Here is a 24,723-nt window from a genome sequence, read left to right on the forward strand (position 1 = left end):
GTTCCAATATGTTCAGTGTCACTCTCCTGTGTACGTCATGGTGAAAACCGTGTGCATTCAAGTACCAGTCAGTGTGCATCGGTTTCCTATACACTTCACTCAAGTAAAACATCCAAGAACAGTTTCTTACCATTCCTCTCCACCTCAGCAGTAGATTTAATGTAGGGATAGACACCGTTAATATGATCGATGAACTGCTGCAGTGGATTTTCACCGTGTGACCATATCAGGAATGTGTCACCTACATTTCTTAGGAAGCAAAATGGATGCAACATCACAGAGTTCAGAGCTTGCTCCTCAAAGTGCTCCATGATGTACTTCCTGATGACCAGAAAGAGAGTGGATCCCATTGCTATGCCATATGTTGACTCAACATATTTTTTGTGATAGAAGAAGTACGTTGTCATTAAACATGGTGTAAATCTTGATGATCCCAGGTGAAAACAGTTCAGCTAAAAGATGTAGTGTTTCTTTTACCGGCACCCTTGTAAAAACTGATACCAATTTCAAACTAACCATTGTGTCATTTTGGACTATGTTAATTTTCCTGAAGGTGTCAACTAATGACTGTGAATGACAATGCTGTTTGCAGTGTCCCAGTTTGTTTGGTAATAACCCTGCCAGATGTTTTGCTGCTCACTAGGTGGACAAACGGTGGGCATAAGAGAGGCACATTTCTCATGTGTCTTTATCAATACATAGGTCCGGTGCATCTGGTGGCACTCAGCATTAATTTATTCATCACTTTCTCTGGCATACTAGAGGCCATTAACTCCTTCCCCATCTATCTGATGACGGCCTGTGTCGGATCGTGACTGGCCTTCCAGTACAGATTGTCCCCTCATAAATGTTGCATCTTCAGGTGGTAGTCTTTAGTGTTCAGAACCACAGTGGCATTTCCTTTTTATGGATGGCAAGACAACCGAGTCCTCATTGTCAAATAATAAGCGTAAGCCGTGTCATTCTGTCTGGTTAATGTTAGAGTTTGTTGGCTTAGGTAACATCTTGGTAGCCTGACATCCTCAGATGCATAATGTGAGAGAAACCTAATCCACTGCTCTGTTTCTCTGACAGTATCCAGTATTGGCATACATTTTGGGGAGAAAAATTAGGCATTTTACTCAGTTCTGCAACAATGCTATTGTCCAGTTCTCAGTTGAAAAGATTAAGTGTTGTTTGTGGACCTTGTTGTGCTTCACGTTGACACCTCCACAAGTCAATCTGGCTACATTGTTTAGACAATGTCTTGCACAAACTCAAATGCTGTTGTACTGCTGTAGCTACATCTACCCACTACCATTCAAATGGTGTAAAGTTTTACACCAGAAATAGATGACAGCCAAGTAGGTTTTAGATTTTTGCCATTAACTCGAGCTAATACCTCGTCTGTTGTATCCACGTCAGTACGGTACGACTAGTCTTCATTAAAATTCTGTCTAATGCACCAGTCCAAATGTGATACTCGAGTATTGCAAAGTGATAAACTACATCCTTGTCCCCACAGCTGTATAAGAATGGTAAAGAACTCACCAGATATGAATCCCTTTGCAGCAGTTTTTGTAACAGTCACACCCTGCGCATTGTGTTCTGACTGTAGAGGGAAGATATGTGTCCTCAGTCTTTCACAGTGGCATACCCGAATAAAATCTTTTTGCTTCACAAGTCACATCACTGTGAATAAAACACTCGATCTTTTTATAGCTGACTGCACAATTGATACGAGGAGTAAAGAACCCCCGACTGCCGGGGCTGGTACAGTGTACTGCTCTGTATGATTAAAAATACCTAGACACCCCTATGTAATGCAGAATTGGCCACAAGATGTCACATCAAAAGTTCCCATCAGTTTAAAAGGGCAGGGGGAATATTTTGTCGTCAGTAAAGGAGCAGGGTCGGTCAGGAGAGCTCAGTGACTTCAAATGTGTACTGGTTGTCAGATGTCACCTGAGTAACGAATCCGTAAGGAACATCTCAAACCTTCTAAAGCTGCTTAAGTCAACTGTCAGTAATATGACTGTGAAGTGGAAATGTGAAGGAACGAACACAGCTATACTGATACCAGGAAGGCCTTCGTGTGCTGATGGACTAGGACTGCCAGGCATTGCAGAGGGTGGTTGTAAAAAATCACATGAAATCAGTGGAAGGAATCACTTCTGAAATCCAAAGCACTGCCAGCAGTCCCATTAGCACATTGACTATGCTTAGGATGCTAAAAATAATGGAGTTCCTCTTCATAAGCCACACATTTCTGTAGTCAGTTCTAAATGATGCACGAGGTTGTCAAAAGAGTGATGCCACTGGATGTGGATGACTTGATGATGGGATTCTCTGTGGTAGTCCAACAGAACAGTTTTACTTTGGCGGGTGCCTGGAGAAAATTGCTTGCCATCGTGTATAGAGTCGACGGTGAAATAAGAAGCAGCTCGTCTTATGGTGTGGGGTGTCTTTCGTGGTTAGGGTGTTGTCCCTTTATTGTAACTAAGAACATGTTGAATACAGAAGGATGTGAACACATTTTACAGTATTGTGTACTGCCTGTAGTAGAGGAACAGTTCAGAGATGATGATTGTATAAGTATGACAGTGCACCCTGCTATAAAGGAACATCTGTGAGACAAAGCTTTATAGACAATAACATTCCTGAAGTGGAGTGGCCTGCTCAGAGTCCTGACCTAAAACCAATGAAACACTTTTACAATGAGTCAGAACAATGAGTTTGCTGAAGACCTCAACATCTGTGATCACTACTTTTTTTGGTTCAGCTCTTGAAGAATAGGCTGCCTTTCCTCCACGTGCATTCAGACATTTTTAGTGTCTCCAGAAGAGTTCGAGCTGTCGTAAAGATTACGGGTGGACACACTCCGTATTACTGTCCACCGATAGGTGTCCGTATACTATTGACGAGATAATGTAGGTGCGATACGAGCATCTGGAACCTTCCACAGATGGACAGAGAGATGCTCGACAGGGCAGATGAGTTGGGCATCTCGTCGCAGGTCTGGCCAATGAGGGACTGAGTGACGTAAGGTGGCAGAGGGTCTGGCACCACGTTTGAGACTGTCACACCTGCTTCCCTATGAGCATCAGACATTTGTCTTTGCTCTCTTTCGGTATAGGAAGACGTGGTCCGAAATGTGTTAGTACACAGTTTGAATTGTGGCATTCGAGACATGTATTCGGAGAAAATGGATACAGTAAGGTTGAGATTGCTAATGCTTTCAGGTGTCACTGATGAAAGATGTCTATCAGATTGGCGGACGAGGACTAGATGGCCGGATCCCTTGTGGGACAGTGATCGACAAGACAGGACGTGTGCTGCAGAGGTTGATATGAGTATTTCTGCTTACCTACAAGATGTGAGATACGTTACACTCCATTAAAGACAATATAGGTCTTTGAATTCCTGGCATGTATGTTATCACATGTGAATGCAGTAGCATATGCATAGTACAAACTATTTGCACTGTTGCTGACCTTTCTGCCAAGCGCATGTGATGTGCTGAAAGAAGGGACCTTTAGAATTTGACTGCACTTAACATTGCCTGCAAAATGGACATAAAATACCACTTGAAAAGATGAGAATCTTGGCGTATGCATCATCATATTTAGATTCTCTTATAAAGGATGCAGCCAAGATTGGAGTAAACTGCAGGGATAGGCTCTGTAAATTGAGCAAAGTAGAGACAGATGCCTAACACTTGTAAGGAAGTGGGAGCAACAGTTTCAAATGTGGTGTCAAACCCTCGCACCCCCTCACATCACTGGTCCTGCAGCAGATGAGTGCTGTTGTGAGCTGCCCATCTCAGCTGCCTATCCATTGTCACTTCAGCCCTCTCTCAAATGTCCCAGATGGTGCTTTTGCACTGTGCCAGCCTTTGCACTCAGTGGTTTTGTACTCCTGATGATGACGGCAGAGACAGCTATCAAAAGCATGAACATTTAATTTGAAGTGACATGCCATGTAGATTAAAAAGATTTTATTCAGGTGTGCCACTGCGAGAGACTCTGAGGATACGTACAGCAACCAGACTTTCATTATAAAGAAGGGAGAAAGATAGGGTTGTAGCTTATCCTCAGTTTTATTCAGTCTGTGTATTAAGAGAGCTGTGAAAAAACAGAGGAGAAATTTAGAAAGAAAATTAGTAAAGCAAGGGTAATAGAATGTAGTCAGATTTAATCATGTGATTTTGAAGGAACTAGATTACTAAATGAGACACTAAGAGAAGTAGATGACTTTTGCCATTTTGGCAGCAAAATTACTGACAATGGCCAAAGTAGAGGATACAAAATGCAGACTGGCAATAGCAAGAGAAGCATATCTGTAAAAGGGAAATTTGGTAATATCAGGAAGTCTTTTCTGAAGGTATTGGTTTGTAGTGTAGCCTTTTGTAGAAGAGAAATGTGGACAATGCGTACCTCAGATAAGGAGAAAGTAGATCCATTTTAAATGTCATGATACAAAATAATCTGAAGATGAAATGGATATATCAAATAACTAACGAATAAATACTGGACTGAATTCTGGATTTAAAAAAATTAAGACAAAACTTGACTAAAAGAAGGAATCAGTTTATAGGATGCATCCTGAGGCATCTAGGCAGAATCAGTTTGATAATGGAAGGAAGTGTGGGATTTAAAAGTTGGAGTGGGAGACCAGGGCTTGATTATGGTAAGCAGCTTCAAGAAGATGTGAGTTCCAGTGGTTACACATAGGTGAAGAGCCTTTTACAGGTTAGAATGTGTAGAGAGCTGCATGAAAGTGGTCTTCAGACTGAAGACCATGACAGCAACACACAGATAATTCTAGTTGTTGTTATCTGTGTTATGGCAGTAAGTCGACAGTACATTAAGCAGGGATGCTAAGAAACACAAAAGAAAAGCAGCATGTCTGTTTATAGCTCTTCACATTGTTTGCTTCTTTCCCTTTTTACCTCTTATAATATAACAGATATGAAGAACAGAGTAATCTGCTCAGCTGTGGAGAATAATCGGCACATGCCGGTAGTTTTAAATATATGCTGGCTGTCAGCAGCCATGATTTATATTGGGAGATTACTAATAAAAATTGTTAGAACTCTAGCTGAAGGTAAACTTTTTCATATTCTCATTTTTGGGAATTAATGTGTATCATAAAGGGAACTAACAGCTTTGAATAAGTGGATTCATAATTTAATGTTAAATCATTTTCTGTGTCCAAAGTACAGCAAACCACAACTTTGATGTCAAGTAATAATTTATCATAAGGGCTTTATATTCATTAAACCTACATTTTATAATGTTCCCTTCCTCACTATTAAATGTTCATGGATTTACAGAAGCAAAACTTATTATGTTGAATTGATTAGTCAAGTGTTGCCAACATTTAAATAATTTTTGAACATTATATTAGCAGATAAATGTTACTTATTTGCTGCGACTGTCTCATTGTCTAGGGTGTCTTTTTTGTTCCTATTTATGCTTTCCATTTAATAGGTCTGATGTGTTGCAATCGATTGCTACTGAAACCACACTCTATCTTAACATGTCTGAAGCAACTCTAAAGCAACTCTCCACACTATCTGATGCTACTCTAAAGCAACTCTGAAGCTGTCTCATGCTACTCTCGAGCAACTGTACTGTGCTTGGTGCCAAACTTACATTAATTATTACAAATATAGCTTCCATATCGTTCTACAAGGGTATGTAGTTAGTTTAGAATTACCATTAGACAAATTATAAATGCGAAAAGAAATTTATTGACATGAAAACTGAGGCATAATAATATACGAGGGTTGGAACTTTAATAGTGGCAACTATTTATTTACAGCTTGTACAAAATAAAAACGTGTTTCAAAGTTTTACTGATCTCCAGAGTAGTCACCAGCACTGTATATAACCAGTTGCCAGTGATGTGGAAGTCGTATACTCTTAGCAGTGCCAGTTGTGTTGACATTTCTAGCAGCATGGGCCATTGCCCGACAAATTTGTAGCAGTTCTGAAGTGAATGCCGTGAAGTGTTTCCTTCAGTTTAGAAATTGAGTTGAACTTACGAGGGCTTAAGTCAGGGGAATGCAGTAGGTGGTATAGACTTAGCAGCCCTATCAGTCAAACAAATCACTATCAGCTTGCACTGTACGTGTTTTAGCACTGTCCTGCAAAATGACAGTTAGGTCCTGCAGAAAAGTCTCTAAGCTGGTCATAGATTGTGTTCCAAAAATGAACAAAAAAATAATCCACTATTTTATTTTACACCAAACAATCCTCCACTTTTTTAAATTATATGCAGCTATGCCTTTATTTTGTAAGGCAACTTTGAAGATTTTCGCAGGGTATTAATACTTTATAGTTGGCAATACCATAATTGGCACATCTAAGCCATTTCCTACCAAAACTATTTCTCATGCCACTGCTATCATCATACAGTTGTAAGCAGTTAATGAGTTGCAATATTATTCCAAACATATAAATTACTGTTCCTAAACTGATTACAAAATTCTTTTTGTTACAATGTCCACCAGTCACACTGTAATTTATTGGAGAATGACAAAAGTTTTTGAGGAAAAAATTTGTGTTTGAAAACTTCATATACTTTTCTCCATACTGATTTACAGGTAACTGATTCAGAAAGCTTATTGGCTACTAATGCTGAGTCTTCATTTATCCTAAACAGATCTTGTGCTGTTTTGTCTTTTTTAACAGAAGCAACTTTAGTTTTGTCACCATGTGAGCAGTGCTAGATAAGTGATGATTTTGTGGGATTGTGTTACCAGTTTCTACAACATATTGTTCTTCTTTAACAATTGGACTGTGACTAGTTTTTACTTGGTTTGTGATAACTGTAATTCTATTTCCAACAATGTCTAATTTATCATTCACTTTTTAAAACCTACTTCCATCGCTCTCCTCCATTCTGATATTTGATCTACCAAATTGGAACTTAATTGTTTTTTATGTAAATATTACTTTCATTTTCCATTTTCAAGTTTGCAATTTGTGTGTCCAGTCCTCTCACTTTCTTTGAGATTAAATTTAAACTAACCCCCTATCTACTTTCTTACCTATCCACAGCAATGTCACCTCTATTGTCAGACAGATACTGACAAGTATTTGAACCCCCCACCCCTTTCCCACATAATTTGACCTTTGGATTGTAACATTTTAATTTTATGCAGAAACATTTTTCCCCATAGCACTGTAGTTTTTGTGTAAATTGTGCTTATCTTATGTTTTCATCCACTGACTCTAGTTATGATTTGTTTCATTTTTCTTGGTTTTCATTTACTCGTAGTCTATGTACACTTAAGGTTCCATTTCACTTTTCCCACTTGCACCATTACTTCATCATATCCACAATTTATGTTTCTTTGGCCCATAATATGCAGAAAAAGTTATTTGGTATCAACATTTTTCATATTCTTTTCTGAAATGAGAACACTATCAATATTCCAGCTGATACTGTTTTAATCACGGACAAGCATTCACATATAATGTTCCCTTCCTTACTATTAAATGACCCTTGATATACAGACATAAAATTTATTTAGCTGAATTGCCTATCCTAGTGTCGTCAATGTGACAACAACACTAGGACAGGTTGTGAGTTGTGCTTGGCTGCCTCAGTCGGTAGAGCACTTGCCCGCAAAAGGCAAAGGTCCCGAGTTGGAATCTTAGTCCGGCACACAGTTTTAATCTGCCAGAAAGCTTCAATGTTTAAATAGTTTTTAGAGGGAATAAACATTATATTAGCAGATAAATATTATTTATCTTGCTATGCCTATCTCATCTAGTGAGTCTTTTTTATTCCTGTTTATGCTTTCCAGTTATTAGGTCCAAGGTGTTGCAATATGAAGCCACTGGAATATTGTTACTTTCTTATCATCATATCAGTTTATTTTTACATTCTTGACACATTTTCTATGACACTAGTTGATAAGTAAGTACATTGTGCAACATTTCTACACAAGACAAAGACCGTAATTTCTCAGATTGTCACATGGATCAAACTCAAGAGCTACTGAATCCACACTCTCAATCTTAACATGTCTGAATCAACTCGAAAGCAACCCTCAACACTATTGACACTACTCTAAAGCAATTCTGAGCTATCTCATACTACTCTTAAGTAACTGTAACATGCTTCATGCCAAAATTACGTTATGTATTATGAACATAGCTTCCAGATCTTTCCAGAACAGGATGTAGTCAGTTTAGAATTATTTTAAATGTCTCAACAGAAATTTCTTTTCAGATTTAAATTACATAATTTTTTGTAAAAGTAGTTATTCATAAGAAGCTTTATGCGCCTAAAGGTCAAGGCAAAGCTTATTAATTTCAACAATCTCAGAAGCAGCAGCTTTCAGTTTTTTTTAAATGTTGACTTTATTGTCAGTAGTAAAACTAGAAAAATTATGAATGAAAACAGAAAAAAATTGTACATAGTTGAATTTTTGAAATCTACATACGTATAGTAGGTTTGGAAATCACATTATTAAGATGACATGCTTCTTGTTGGATGCAAATCTGGAGCCTCCCCTGAAAGCTTTGCACAGCTGCCTACTACATTTCACTCAAAGCAGCTTCAACATCTGGATTAATGGGCATTTTCAAGTCTGTGTCTGGGTTGTTCACATACACTCTCAATTTTGGTATCCCTACAAAAAGAAGCAACAAATCAATATGTGATTTATTCGTCTCATTACATACAATTTTCAACTTATTTGATTTGATGTACAGGAGACATGTTAAGATTTACAAAAAGAAACTTTTTTCTCTTTTTTAAGAGAAATACAAAAGTTTACATTATGTTTTACATTTCTAAGTGACAGCTACACAAGTACATAAAATAATATATGTAATACAATCCGTGTGTTCAGACTGTGAAGCTGTCCTCAATGGATTCTTTGACAGAATAAAAACACTTTTCCACCAGAAGAGTAAAGAGCATCCTTTTCAGTGAACCAAGCTCCATCTTAAATATATTACTGCCTTTTATTTTATTGAAACTTTTTAACCCCATGTACTCTGGCATTTGGGCATAAAGTTTTAAACAATGTGTTGGAAGTTTGAAATTATCTCTGTGGCGAGTGCTGTAGTTGTGGTCAAAACGGAAAGTGTCTAGTGTATGTTGATTTTTATATAAGAACACAACCACTTCATATATGCAAAGTGAAGGGACAGATTTTTTAACAGTGGTCGACGTGATTCCCATTTTTTTGCAACAAACATGTTTCTAATTACTTTCTTTTGTAATACCAGGAGTCTAGTGACATTTGCTAAATTTCCCCAGAAGATTATGCCATGACGAATAACTGACTCAAAGTAGCAATGATGAACTATCTTTCTGGTATCCATGTTTGTGGCACCTGACAAAATGCACATTGCAAATGCCAAGCTGTTCAGTTTATTTGCTAAGTAATGTATTGTACCTTCCAGTTAAAATTTTTACCAAGATTTAGGAAGAGCATCATTGAATAACGAAATGGTATGTTCAGGAAACATTCATTGAACTGCTTCTGTGGATGATCTTGCCATGTAATCTGTGGTACTATAGTGTTGAAACCACATTTCCATGACGTTCACATGGTGCCTTTCCATTTCTACATGCAGGATTTCGATCTAGTGTGCAGATGTCACATTAATTGCAATTCCCCCCTCTTCAAAAAAGTGGGGATTGACAGTCTCTATGTTAGTGATACTTTTACTTTTGAACTTTGGAAAGATTTTTATTGTAGCTCTCATGGGTTTTCTGATGCCCATTATTGCCAGTTCTATACATTAATGTAGCCATCCACATAGATGTGGGCTTCCTTGCTCATCATTGTTAGAAATGATGTCCATTATGTCATAAAATTCTGTGTGTTGCACAAAAAATGGATGATCATTATTTTGTATGAATGAAATTTGAGATCATCATGTAAGGTGTGATGAAGCGAATGATGTTACGTACCCAGTGTTACAGCCTGTTGCCTAATGGATCATTTCAGACTAATGAAAACTGCTTTTCTCACTCTGTCTACATTGCTCCAGAGTTTGGACATGTTGAACTGGGACCAGCAAATCATTGTTCTTAAAAAACTGGTCGACACCAAACAAGTAATACTCTATGCTGCATGGTGACTGAAACTGCCTTGTCTCTGCTGTCTGCAAGAGGTCACCCAAGATCAATACTCCCACTCCCTGCTGAGTATTAATGGTTTAAAAATCACTATTTTCCTCTGCTCCATCGTGTATAATTACTATTGCAGTGAGGATGAAAATGAGTCTTCGTCTTAATTATTAATTTGAAGAACTTGAAATGAAAATGTAAGTTTGTCTAAAAGAGAAAACATGATAACTATAGAAAAATTTGACTGTAATTGCTTATTCAGTACACATTCAAGGAAAAACTGCAATCTTGAGGAATATCTGCGAGCTTTCATCTTAAGACAAGTTATTACTTTTTTTTTAGTTACCAAAATACCATATTTATTTAAGATCTACTTATCAATATTTTCATGCAGGATCTCCATTTACTTTGCGTGTTGGAAGTCAGAGATCAAGAGACAAATCTATTTCTCCAACTGTGCACCACCATAGTTCCAATGTACAGCAAGACTCCTGGAAAGAACGAAGTATTCGACATGGTAAGTAATTAGGTTACCGGAGTATATACTGTACTTCCAGAGAGCAAATCCTCAGATAATTCCACCTCCAGCTATCTATTAACATTTTCTAATGAATGTGAGTTACATTATCACCAACATCCTATTCTCTGACCTCGAGACAAGATGCTCCACTGATCCACTGACCTTCCCTCAGGAATCCTAGCTCGAATGTATCTCTTACTGCAAATGTCCATTTCTCTTAATATGCATAATGTTTTGTTGTTTAAGAGGGGAAAGGGGGGGGGGGGGGGGAACTTCCGGTATTAGGATTTACTGATGTCACCTTGTAACCACACTCACCACACTCAAGTCAAGATCTGGAAGCAGAGTCATCAGTGAAATACATCACTTGCTACTGAAAGCTTATTCCTTATGTTCATGGAACAGAACTATATTCCTGGGTGGAGAGTATAGCTGTTTATACGAACATCAAATATTCCGGAATCCAGCTATTTATACAAAAGTGATTATTCCGGAATATACAAACAGGTTTCAAGAACCTTCCAGAAATGTTAAACGCTAGGTAAGAAATAATTGCTGGTGGTTGGGTTTCAACTGACAAGCCACAGTAACCAGTTAGCAATGCTAACCGCTGTGCTATGCTGCATCTACGCCAGCCAGGATGCAAATTTGCTCCATCTTGTGGAGAAATAGTGACCTGCTGTATCAGAACTTCTCATTGGAGACAACTACAGCACTCTAAATCTGGATCTTGTCAATGGTCTTTCATGTGGATACTAGTGTTCTATTTGTTTTGTAAATAAAACTGTCTTTTCTTGCTGCAACTTAATTTATTTTTCCCAGACACATTTCACCTTTTTCTTGATCTAAGGCATCTTCAATGGGATCTATAACGATACAGTTTGTTTTTTAGATTATCAAACAGTTCACATCAAGTTTTGTATGTAAATAAGTAAATACTTACGGTTTGCTCTGATCTGCATTTTCTCTCATCTGGTCTGGAGACCGCACTACCATTTTATTTCTGAAACATAAGCAGAATTTTCAATTCCTAACTTTTTCACACTGTTCACCATGTTGTTTCTTCTTTGTTGTGGTGTGCTATTATTCTTTTGCCATTAGATATAGCTATTTGTTCGAACTCTGTGCTTTTAACAATGCAAGTATTGCTACTTCATTATGTTTTTCCTCCTCTTCGGTTTGTTTACCTGAATGTTGCCAACCTAATAAAGTATACATTCGAAACCACCTTCTATTCATGATGTTCATAACTCTGTGTGTGTGTGTGTGTGTGTGTGTGTGTGTGTGTGTGTGTGTGAACTAGGGGAGGGGGTTGTTTTGCTGGTTTGAGTTGAGTGTGTTGACTATGAATGTAATAACTGTTAGAGAGTGGTTGAAATCTTTGGTGACAGCTGATTTGACTTTTGGTTCCAATGTTGTATGGAGGGATTCATGGATAAGTGAGTGAAAGGGTGTTGGGTGATAGTATTATGGTATTTGGTGGTATTATTATTATTATTTTTATTATATTAGATATCCTCTTTGTGAGTGTTATTCAATTATTTTATCTATTTGTGTAAACAATGAATTGTTTGGCATGTGTACTTGATCATTCAATAGGTTTTCCTTTCTGCTTTAGTTTTCTGTATGTGATAGTTTTCTTGCAGGATTAGGAGGTGTTTTTTATTGTTTATTCTAATTATTTTCATGTCGTCTTCTCCAGTGGCTGGTTTGTCATTATACACTCCTGGAAATTGAAATAAGAACACCGTGAATTCATTGTCCCAGGAAGGGGAAACTTTATTGACACATTCCTGGGGTCAGATACATCACATGATCACACTGACAGAACCACAGGCACATAGACACAGGCAACAGACCATGCACAATGTCGGCACTAGTACAGTGTATATCCACCTTTCGCAGCAATGCAGGTTGCTATTCTCCCATGGAGACGATCGTAGAGATGCTGGATGTAGTCCTGTGGAACGACTTGCCATGCCATTTCCACCTGGTGCCTCAGTTGGACCAGCGTTCGTGCTGGATGTGCAGACCGCGTGAGACGACGCTTCATCCAGTCCCAAACATGCTCAATGGGGGACAGATCCGGAGATCTTGCTGGCCAGGGTAGTTGACTTACACCTTCTAGAGCATGTTGGGTGGCACGGGATACATGCGGACGTGCATTGTCCTGTTGGAACAGCAAGTTCCCTTGTCGGTCTAGGAGTGGTAGAACGATGGGTTCGATGACGGTTTGGATGTACCGTGCACTATTCAGTGTTCCCTCGACGATCACTAGTGGTGTACGGCCAGTGTAGGAGATCGCTCTCCACACCATGATGCCGGGTGTTGGCCCTGTGTGCCTCGGTCGTATGCAGTCCTGATTGTGGCGCTCACCTGCACGGCGCCAAACACGCATACGACCATCATTGGCACCAAGGCAGAAGCGACTCTCATCGCTGAAGATGACACGTCTCCATTCGTCCCTCCATTCACGCCTGTCGCGACACCACTGGAGGCGGGCTGCACGATGTTGGGGCGTGAGCGGAAGACGGCCTAACGGTGTGCGGGACCGTAGCCCAGCTTCATGGAGACGGTTGCAAATGGTCCTCGCCGATACCCCAGGAGCAACAGTGTCCCTAATTTGCTGGGAAGTGGCGGTGCGGTCCCCTACGGCACTGCGTAGGATCCTACGGTCTTGGCGTGCATCCGTGCGTCGCTGCGGTCCGGTCCCCGGTCGACGGGCACGTGCACCTTCCGCCGACCACTGGCGACAACATCGATGTACTGTGGAGACCTCACGCCCCACGTGTTGAGCAATTCGGCGGTACGTCCACCCGGCCTCCCGCATGCCCACTATACGCCCTCGCTCAAAGTCCGTCAACTGCACATACGGTTCACGTCCACGCTGTCGCGGCATGCTACCAGTGTTAAAGACTGCGATGGAGCTCCGTATGCCACGGCAAACTGGCAGACACTGACGGCGGCGGTGCACAAATGCTGCGCAGCTAGCGCCATTCGACGGCCAACACCGTGGTTCCTGGTGTGTCCGCTGCTCCATGCGTGTGATCATTGCTTGTACAGCCCTCTCGCAGTGTCCGGAGCAAGTATGGTGGGTCTGACACACCGGTGTCAATGTGTTCTTTTTTCCATTTCCAGGAGTGTATTCTCTTAGGTGTTCTGCAAATGTGGAATGGTTTCTCCCATATTTCCAGGTTCTCATGTGTTCATTGTATCTGACATAAAATGTCCTGCTTCTTTGTCCTATGTATTTGCCTTCACAAATGTTACACTGTAGCACAAAACTACTGTGACAAATTTTTTGAAAAGAAATAATTGTAAAATATGTGTTATTGTCTAGGTTGAGAATAATTAGAACACAGAAGTTGTATCTCAATTAACTTCCACAATTATTTATTATGTTAACATATATATGTTAGCAAGCGTCTGATTTCTAGCAAATCCAAGTCGAGAATCAGTCAAAAATTGTCTTGGAAAATACTTCTAATATTTTGCTAAAACTGCAAGGAAAAGGAAGTTGAACAGCAACTTTATAATTCTTGCACATAACTCTCTGGGATTCATCAGTGTCTGTGATTCACAGTGCACTGGAACCCTTAAAATATTTTTGATCTACTGCAACTGTCAGTATTTTGCCAGCAAGGGGATGAAAGGTGGCTTTATGAAGTTCCTGATCAACAGTCTTTGAGCGAATGTTGTGGATTTAATTTCAGACCTCTCTGTTGTATCTCACAAAGTGAGAGCATGTGACAGCAGCTGCCTCGGTGCTATTCGATAGCACCAGGGCACCTGTGGGCACCAGGTTTCACCCTCCCTTCTCTCACCGTCAGCACACAACTCAAACATAACACTGTACTGTCCATGCATCCTAAACACTCACCTACACTCTACAAATACACATGTGACACATCTCTCACATATCCACAAGGAAAGCCAATGTGTGCAGAGGAAGAACATGCTTTCCAACTGACAGTTGAACCCCCCTACCTCCCACCCTCAATGTCATATGACATTGACATTTTTTTTATCCACTTGACCTTTTCTTTCATCTGCAGAATACTTGAGGCCGTGTAAAGTGAATCTTCCTTTCAACTTAGAATTATGTGTGTTAAAGGCATAGTTGCTCTATTTGGGTGGACCAAAATTCAAATTATTGTCTCTCTATTCATATTTAGGTTTAGTATGGTTTCCCTAAATCATTTAAAATGAAGGCTACAATGATTCCTGCCTCATGGTTTGAGTTTGTGCTCTGTCTCTAGTGACCTTGTTGTTGATGGGCCTTTAAATAGCAACAATCTTCCCTTTCTTCTGCTACGTAATAGGATATATTTTGTAATTTTACATCTTTACCACTCTTAATAGATTTCTTTGATGTGTCGTGACCCAAAATTGTGTTGCTGTAAAAGCACGATTGGAAGTGCTCAACGCATATAACAGAGTAGTCCTAATGTTTATTACTAAGAGTAAGCAGGTTGAGCTTCATTCCAGCTTTATCTCATCACTGTGTGTCACTGTATTGCTGTAAAAGATATAGGAATATTTTTTTGGTCAAAAAGATATTTCACAACTTTATAATATCTTAAGTCAACAAAATATAATAGGATTTTTGTACTGATAGTTTTTACAATCCACAGCCTTAAAGAATTGGATAAATAGCACAAAACTAAAACGTTGTGTGTAAGCATATTTTGCTTCTTTCAACTGTGATTAATAGAAATGTAGCTTACAGAAAGCTTGTTTTATGCAAATAAAATTAAAACAGGCTTACTTTCCATCTGCCAATTTCTGTTTTTATTATTTCAAACTGCCTAATATGAGGCAGCATTACCCATCAAGATCTCTTAAATAGCATGGGTTCTGATCCTATGTTTGCAATATTACAGAACTAAAAAAATTCTTTGTAATTAAAATATATTCATTTTATTTGCAGAGTATTTAGTTTTAACAGAACTATCAGTTTTACTGTAAGGTACCATAAGCCATAGTTCTATGCTGATGCTTTATATTGAAATTTTAAAAGAAATTTGATTGGTGCCAAAGTGTGTAGTGTTACTGATGGATTTAAAACTACAGTCCTGAAATAATTTATACATAAAAAATTTCAGAGCATTAAATATAAAGCATTTCAGAGGATTTCCTAGATTAACAAATATATTTTGATAAAGGGAGATAGCCTAGTTAAAAAATTTAGGTGTGTACCCTGTTTTTCCTTTTCTACTAACCTGCATAAATGGAACTCTATAAGAGCCAGGCTGAGAGTAGCACCATCATGCCAAATTCAGCTCTGCCAATGCGTGGTGAACCACCACAGCAGATGTGTGGTGAAGCATTCTCTACCTATAGCAAAACATACGTTGATCTTTCAAAATTTCATAATATTTACTATGTGCAGAATCATTTTGTTCATTGAACAGTTCTCCCAGATTTTTATCCAGTGAGCTTAACCCTCAATTTATTCTAGAACATTCAGATTCAAACTCTTTGGGATTGTGTACATTATTTCCATTCATTAGCATGCTCTTTGCAGTTCACGTTTGTTGTTTATTATGTATATCCCAAATGCTGTTCTGTTATCGTGCCCACAGTGTTCTTTATAATAGATCTTAAAAGTTTCAGCCCACATTAGCCTGTGTAATATTTATTACCCACCTGCACATTTGATTTTATACACACTGAAATTATTGTATTGGTTGCCTGGAAAAAATATAGCTGTAGCATATTGGAATGAAGGGCAAATTGCATACAGATTAAGGCATGAACGGAGTGTGGCACAAAAGAACCAATTTAATAATTCTGGGATTTATAAAATAAAGTGTGCAGACTGTAGGATATATTATATATTCCAAAGGAGGTAAAAGTGAGATCCAGTTTGCAGAACATTGCGAGCACAATAATAGGAAATATTTGGGACCCATATAAAAAATAGCAAAACAAACCATGTTCAATATGAGTACAGAAGGAAATACTGCATAGAGGTCCAAAGAGTTCCGGTAGCCATGAACAGACCAGACCTCATCGATGGTGTCTGTGTTGAGACAGGGATTAGTGATCATAATGTTGTCATTAGGACTATGGTTACAAAAGTTAAATAGTCAGTCAAGAAGGCTAGGAGAGTATTCTTACTAGAAAGAGCAGATAAGCAGTTGTTAGCATCCCACTTAGTAAATGAATTGACTTCATTTACTTCCAGTACGATGGACGTGGAAGAATTATGGGCAAATTTTAAACTCGTTGTAAATCACACATTGGACAAGTATGTGCCGAAAAAGTGGATTACAGATGGAAAAGACCCACTGTGGTTTAACAGAACAGTTTGGAGAATGCTCAGGAAGCAAAGACAGCTGCACTCGCGGTACAAGAAAGATTGGAAGAAGAGACTAGAGATTCGTGCTGCTGTAAAAAGAGCGATGTGCAAAGCATACAACCACTACCACCGTCATACCTTAGCAAAAGATCTTGCTGAAAACCCAAGGAAATTCTGGTCTTACATAAAATCGGTAAGCGGGTCAAAGGCTTCCATCCAGTCACTCACTGATCAGTCTGGTCTGGCAACGGAAGACAGCAAAACGAAAGCTGAAATTTGCTGTTGGTGGGGAGGCTTGCGTGCCTCAATGATACAGATAGCCATACCGTAGGTGCAACCACAACAGAGGGGTATCTATTGAGAGGCCAGACAAATGTGTGGTTCCTGAAGAGGGGCAGCAGCCTTTTCAGTAGTTGCAGGGGCAACAGTCTGGATGATTGACTGATCTGGCCTTGTAACACTAACCAAAATGGCCTTTCTGTTCTAGTACTGCGAATGGCTGAAAGCAAGGGGAAACTACAGCCGTAATTTTTTCCGAGGGCATGCAGCTTTACTGTATGATTAAATGATGATGGCGTCCTCTTGGGTAAAATATTCCGGAGGTAAAATAGTCCCCCATTCAGAATTCCAGGCGGGGAATACTCAAGAGGATGTCATTATCAGGAGAAAGAAAACTGGTGTTCTTCGAATCGGAGCATGGAATGTCAGATCCCTTAATTGGGCAGGTACATTAGAGAATTTAAAAAGGGAAATAGATAGGTTAAAGTTAGATATAGTGGGAATTAGTGAAGTTTGGTGGCAGGAGGAACAAGACTTCTGGTCAGGTGAATACAGGGTTATAAATACAAAATCAAAAAGGGATAATGCAGGAGTAGCTTTAAGAATGATTTGGAAAATAGGGGTACGGGTAAGCTACTACAAACAGCATAGTGAACGCATTATTGTGGCCAAGATAGACATGAAGCCCCCACTTACTACAGTAGTACAAGTTTATATGCCTATTAGCTCTGCAGATGATGAAGAAATTGATGAAATGTATGATGAGATAAAAGAAATTATTCAGGTAGTGAAGGGAGACGAAAATTTAATAGTCATGGGTGACTGGAATTCGAGAGTAGGAAAAGGGAGAGAAGGAAACATAGTAGGTGAATATGGATTGGGGCTAAGAAATGAGAGAGGAAGCCGCCTGGTAGAATTTAGCACAGAGAATAACTTAATCATAGTTAACACTTGGTTCAAGAATTATGGAAGAAGGTTGTATACATGGAAGAAACCTGGAGATACTAGAAGATATCAGATAGATTATATAATGGTAAGACAGAGATTTAGGAACCAGGTGTTAAATTTTAAGACAATTCCAGAGGCAGATGTGTACTCTGACCACAATCTATTGGTTATGAACTGTAGATTAACACTGAAGAAACTGCAAAAAGGTGGGAATTTAAGGAGATGGGACCTGGATAAACTGAAAGAACCAGAGGTTGTACAGGGTTTCAGGGAGAGCATAAGGGAACAATTGACAGGAATGGGGGAAAGAAATACAGTAGAAGAAGATTGGGTAGCTTTGAGGGATGAAATAGTGAAGGCAGCAGAGGATCAAATAGGTAAAGAGACTAGTAGAAACCTTTGGGTAACAGAAGAACTATTGAATTTAATTGATGAAAGGAGAAAATATAAAAATGCAGTAAATGAAGCAGGCAAAAAGGAATACAAACGTCTCAAAAATGAAATGACAGGAAGTGCAAAATGGCTAAGCAGGGATGGCTAGAGGACAAATGTAAGGATGTAGAGGCTTATCTCACTAGGGGTAAGATAGATACAGGAAAATTAAAGAGACCCTAGGAGAAAGGAGAACCACTTTGATGGAAACCCAGTTCTAAGCAAAGAAGGGAAAGCAGAAAGGTGGAAGGAGTATATAGAGGGTCTATACAAGGACAATGTACTTGAAGACAATATTATGGAAATGGAAGAGGATGTAGATGAAGATAAAATGGGAGATATGATACTGGGTGAAGAGTTTGACAGAGCACTGAAAGACCAGAGTCGAAACAAGGCCGCTGGAGTAGAAAACATTCCATTAGAACTATTGACAGCCTTGGGAGAGCCAGTCCTTTCAAAACTCTACCATCTGGTGAGCAAGATGTATGAGACAGGCGAAATACCCCCAGACGTCAAGAAGAATATAATAATTCCAATCCCAAAGAAAGCAGGTGTTGACAGATGTGAAAATTACCGAACTGTCAGTTTAATAAGTCACAGCTGCAAAATACTAACGCGAATTCTTTTTAGACGAATGGAAAAACGGGTAGAAACCGACCTCGGGGAGATCAGTTTGGATTCCGTAGAAATGTTGGAACACGTGAGGCAATACTGACCTTACGACTTATCTTAGAAGAAAGATTAAGGAAAGGCAAACCTACGTTCCTAGCATTTTTAGACTTAGAGAAAGCTTTTGACAATGTTGATTGGAATACTCTCTTTCAAATTCTGAAGGTGGCAGGGGTAAAATACAGGGAGCGAAAGGCTATTTACAATTTGTACAGAAACCAGATAGCAATTATAAGAGTCAAGGGGTATGAAAGGAAAGCAGTGGTTGGGAAGGGAGTGAGACAGGGTTGTACCCTATCCCCGATGTTATTCAATCTGTATATTGAGCAAGCAGTAAAGGAAACAAAAGAAAAGTTCAGAGTAGGTATTAAAATCCATGGAGAAGAAATAAAAACTTTGAGGTTCGCCGATGACATTATAATTCTGTCAGTGACAGCAAAGGACTTGGAAGAGCAGTTGAACGGAATGGACAGTGTCTTGAATGGAGGGTATAAGATGAACATCAACAAAAGCAAAACGAGGATAATGGAATGTAGTCGAATTAAGTCGGGTGATGTTGAGGGAATTAGATTAGGAAATGAGGCACTTAAAGTAGTAAAGGAGTTTTGGTATTTGGGGAGCAAAATAACTGATGATGGTCAAAGTAGAGAGGATATAAAATGTAGACTGGCAATGGCAAGGAAAGCGCTTTTGAAGAAGAAAAATTTGTTAACATCGAGTATAGATTTAAATGTCAGGAATTCGTTTCTGAAAGTATTTGTATGGAGTGTAGCCATGTACGGAAGTGAAACGTTGACGAAAAATAATTTAGACAAGAAGAGAATAGAAGCTTTCGAAATGTGGTGCTACAGAAGAATGCTGAAGATTAGATGGGCAGATCACATAACTAATGAGGAGGTATTGAATAGAATTGGGGAGAAGAGGGGCTTGTGGCACAACTTGACTAGAAGAAGGGCTCGGTTGGTAGGACATGTTCTGAGACATTGAGGGTTCACCAATTCAGTATTGAAGGGCAGCGTGGAGGGTAAAAATCGAAGAGGGAGACCAAGAGATGAATACACTAATCAGATTCAGAAGGATGTAGGCTGCAATAGGCACTGGGAGATGAAGAAGCTTGCACAGGATAGAGTAGCATGGAGAGCTGGATCAAACCAGTCTCAGGACTGAAGACCACAACAACAACAACAACAACAACAACAACAACAGCAACATTTGAGAAATCTTTCACGCAAGAGAATCATACAAACCTACCGCTGTTTGAGTTTCGCACAGATTCCCGTATGGAGGACATAGTGATAGATATCCTTGGGGTTGTGAAGCAGCTGAATGGCTTGAAAATAAATAAATTGCCAGGTCCTGATGGGATTCCAATTCGGTTTTACAGAGAGCACTCTACTGCATTGGTTCCTTACTTAGCTTGCATTTATCATGAATTTCTTGCCCAGCGTAAAGTCCCGAGCGTCTGGAAAAAAGCGCAGGTGACTCCTGTATATAAGAAAGGTAGAAGGACGGATCCTCAAAATTACTTACCAATATCCTTCAAAATTACAGACCAATATCCTTAACATCGATTTGTTGCAGGATTGTCGAACATATTCTCAGTTCGAATATAATGAATTTCCTTGAGACAGAGAAGTTGCTGTCCATGCATCAGCACGGCTTTAGAAAGCATCACTCCTGCGAAACGCAACTCGCCCTTTTTTCACATGATATCTTGTGAACCGTGGATGAACGGTATCAGACGGATGCCATATTCCTTGACTTCCGAAAAGCGTCTGACTCGGTGCCCCACTACAGTTTCCTAACTAAGGTACGAGCATATGGGATTGGTTCCCAAATATGTCAGTGGCTCGAAGGCTTCTTAAGTAATAGAACTGAGTACATTGTCCTCGATGGTGAGTGTTCATCGGAGGTGAGGGTATCACCTGGGGTGCCCCAGGGAATTGTGGTAGGTCCGCTGTTGTTTTCTATCTACATAAATGATCTTTTGGATAGGGTGGATAGCAATGTGTGGCTGTTTGCTGATGATGCTGTGGTGTAAGGGAAGGTGTCGTCGTTGAGTGACTGTAGGAGGATACAAGATGACTTGGACAGGATTTGTGATTGGTGTAAAGAATGGCAGCTAACTCTAAATATAGATAAATGTAAATTAATGCAGATGAATAGGAAAAGGAATCCCGTAATGTTTGAATACTCCATTAATAGTGTAGAGCTTGACACAGTCACGTCGATTAAATATTTGGGCGTAACATTGCAGAGCGATATGAAGTGGGACAAGCATGTAATGGCAGTTGTGGCGAAGGTGGATAGTCATCTTCGGTTAATTGGTAGAATTTTGCGAAAATGTGGTTCATCTGTAAAGGAGACCGCTTATAAAACACTAGTACGACCTATTCTCGAGTACTGCTCGAGCGTTTGGGATCCCAATCAGGTCGGATTGAGGGAAGACATAGATGCAATTCAGAGGCAGGCTGCTAGATTTGTTACTGGTAGGTTTGATCATCATGCGAGTGTTACGGAAATACTTCAGGAATTCTGGTGGGAGTCTCTGGAGGGAAGGAGGCATTCTTTTCGTGAATCGCTACTGAGGAAATTTAGAGAACCAGGATTTGAGGCTGACTGCAGTACAATTTTACTGCCGCCAACTTATATTTTGCGGAAAGACCACAAAGATAAGATAAGAGAGATTAGGGCTCGTACAGAGGCATATAGGCAGTCATTTTTCCCTCATTCTCTTTGGGGGTGGAACAGGGAGAGAAGGTGCTAGTTGTGGTGTGAGGTACCCTCCGCCATGCACCGTATGGTGGATTGTGGAGTATGTATGTAAATGTAGATGTAGATTTGAATATGGTTGAAGGACTTGAGATTTATGCTCACCTGCTAAAAACCCCAGGATAACAGTTGAATGAGCAAAGTGACTCAGCACATAGTAATTATTATGCAGGTTTTGAAAGACATGTTTTACCCTTTCTCAGCATAGCGTATTTTATTGGGTTGGGACAGTATGCTTTATCTTGTGTCTTCTGCAGCGGCCCTCTGCCCAGTGGCAACATTGATTCTGATGTGGTGGACGGGACCCATCCTGTTGTTGCTTTCAGCTGGACATTTGCTCTGCTCCTTCTATGACAGTTTAATGGAAAAGAAAAGAAAACACATTCTTAAAAGATTTTTATCTGTTTCCCTTTATTAAACTATGTTTGTGAATCTCTTTAATGTTTTGCATATAAATTGTTTCAAGATTGTATTTTTAGATCCTTTAGCACATCTAGAAGGCATTCATCCTTTGAATCTATCATATTGTGTCAAGTGTTGATAAATATGTTATGATGTTAATCATTTGTTGTGTCTTTCGATTAGATGAAAGAGAGCACAGTCAGTCACCAAAGTTGTCATCCCCATACGTCAAAATCACCCCTCCAACTCCTTCTGTTCGACCAACAGCAGACAGTTACTTTTCGACTGGTAAGTATGTTTCAGGGGCTGTTAAACATTCTGGGTACTATAAATTATGATTTTCCAAAAGAATTATTTAGCAATTCCTGTGAAAATCCTAACTGATGTTTCATAACAATAAAAATAATCAGTTATCGACAATATAATCTGAATGGATAGATAAAAAATCTACTTGCCAAACGGTGGCAAGAGAACACACATACTAAAATGTTTAACTCTTACAAGTTTTGGAGGCAGTAGCTCCTTCTTCTGGCAGAAGAGTTGAAGGGGAAGGAAGAGGGATGAAGGAAAAGGACTGGAGAGGTTTAGAAAAAGGATTACAGTACAGAAAAGTCATCCAAAATCACAGGTTAGGGGAGACTTACCGAATTGGATGAGAGGGAAAGAATGATTGCTGGGGAGTGAGAGTGGGATGGGCATGGATTTCAGATGATCTGCGAAATGGATGCAATCTTTAATATAGGAGGGAAATCTTTGTACTATGGGTAATGACCTGCAGTCCCTCCTAAAAGTTTCAGGCCCCTCACAAGGGTGTAAACGTCTATCCATAGAAATTCTTAGTCCACCCAAACCATGCACCTCAGCCTTTTACTTTCTTCCTAAGATCCAAAGTTACTTTCAGTCCCTCTTAAACACCTCAGCCCCCTCACAAGGACTTACACCACAATCCAAAGAACTTCTTATCCCACCCAAACCATCTTCTTCTGAAGATCACCCTTAGAACAAAAAATTCTCTCCTATATTAATGATACCAACCATTTCCTAATTCACCTGAAATTTGTGCCTGTCCCATTCCCATCACACACTTTGCTTGTCACCATTGATGCGCTCTCCCTCTATACCAACATTTTTGGATGAATACCGGGCTCTGAAAGCTTGTAAAAGTTAAACCACTAAGTGATATTTTGTTATAGTTAATGCCTGATATTTTGAAGACTCAAGTATCTGCCAAAAAATAGGCTAAGTAACTATCCTTTACTGCTTTTCTCTTTACTTTTGATAGGTCTCATCACTAGAAAAAATCATTGTTATTGGTGAATTCAGGCAAATGTGCTTGTCTGTTGGAGTTATGATGATGGTGACAATTTTCAGCCCTTTTTGGAATAAGTGCAATACTGCCTGTTTCATGGAATGATATGCTGTCAGAAATTCTTGAGTTTTCCTAAATCAGAATACTGTTTACATTTCTTGAAATCTGTGTTAACAAGTTATCTGTTAAAAATAGTGAAAAATACATACTCTGTGCAATTTCTGCTGTCTCTAACATGAGATTTTCTATTTTATTTTACTGTCAGTGGTATTTTTAACATGTCACTTAGTAATTTTTAGACTCCTTGTGTTCATTACTCATTAAAATTAAATTATGATTTGTGAAACTACATTCACTCATCATATGGAGAAGGTTTTGAATTGAGCAGTAGATATACCCATAAACAAGATTTTGCTAGTGAATTCAGCTTATAAACTTGTATTCTTCATCAGACTACATCAACAGAGCAAACACCTTAGCCACACTACCGTACTCACTTGTGTGTTATTTAGTACAGATGTTGGTTTCTAGCTGGCCTTCCCAGGCATCACATTATGACATTATGATTATCCAATCAGTGTTTTATTTTGTAGCAATCCCCTACAGATACTAGAAAATATAAATGTGGTTACCTATGAAACTACTAAATGTTTGTACTCCCCAAATGATCAACCACAGTTTGAAGATTCTGGAGATACTTCAGTAGCATAACTTTTGAACAGGGCCTGTTGGTCACTTGATTAACGTTTCTTAATAATTTTCAGTTCTATTATATTCTTGCAAGTATTTAAATGTCATATCGATGATACATATTGTCAGTATTTGTGTGTCCCTTTCTGTAAAATTTTTGGTCACTATCTGTGTGTACACCACACAGATGCATGCCAGTGGAAATGTCTGCCATTCCTGAGCTATGAGGTAGTGGACCAATGTGATGTACAGCCATCAAATTGCAAAGGGCTCTGGCTATTATTAAAAATAAAAATTATGCACAACTGTAGTAAC

General features: G+C 39.2%; 1 protein-coding gene across 1 annotated transcript in view; it reads left to right on the top strand.

Annotated features, from left to right (window-relative positions):
- The window catches only part of LOC126456767 (filamin-A), an 885,319-nt gene that overhangs the window by 372,407 nt on the left and 488,189 nt on the right, over positions 1–24,723 (top strand). The window contains exons 11-12 of the mRNA XM_050092525.1: positions 10,478–10,600; positions 22,593–22,697. Coding sequence (XP_049948482.1) covers positions 10,478–10,600; positions 22,593–22,697 — 228 coding nt within the window. The remainder of the gene's footprint in view (positions 1–10,477; positions 10,601–22,592; positions 22,698–24,723) is intronic.

The sequence above is a fragment of the Schistocerca serialis genome, chromosome 2 (genome assembly GCF_023864345.2).
Source record: "Schistocerca serialis cubense isolate TAMUIC-IGC-003099 chromosome 2, iqSchSeri2.2, whole genome shotgun sequence".
NCBI classification, from domain to species: Eukaryota; Metazoa; Arthropoda; class Insecta; order Orthoptera; family Acrididae; genus Schistocerca; species Schistocerca serialis.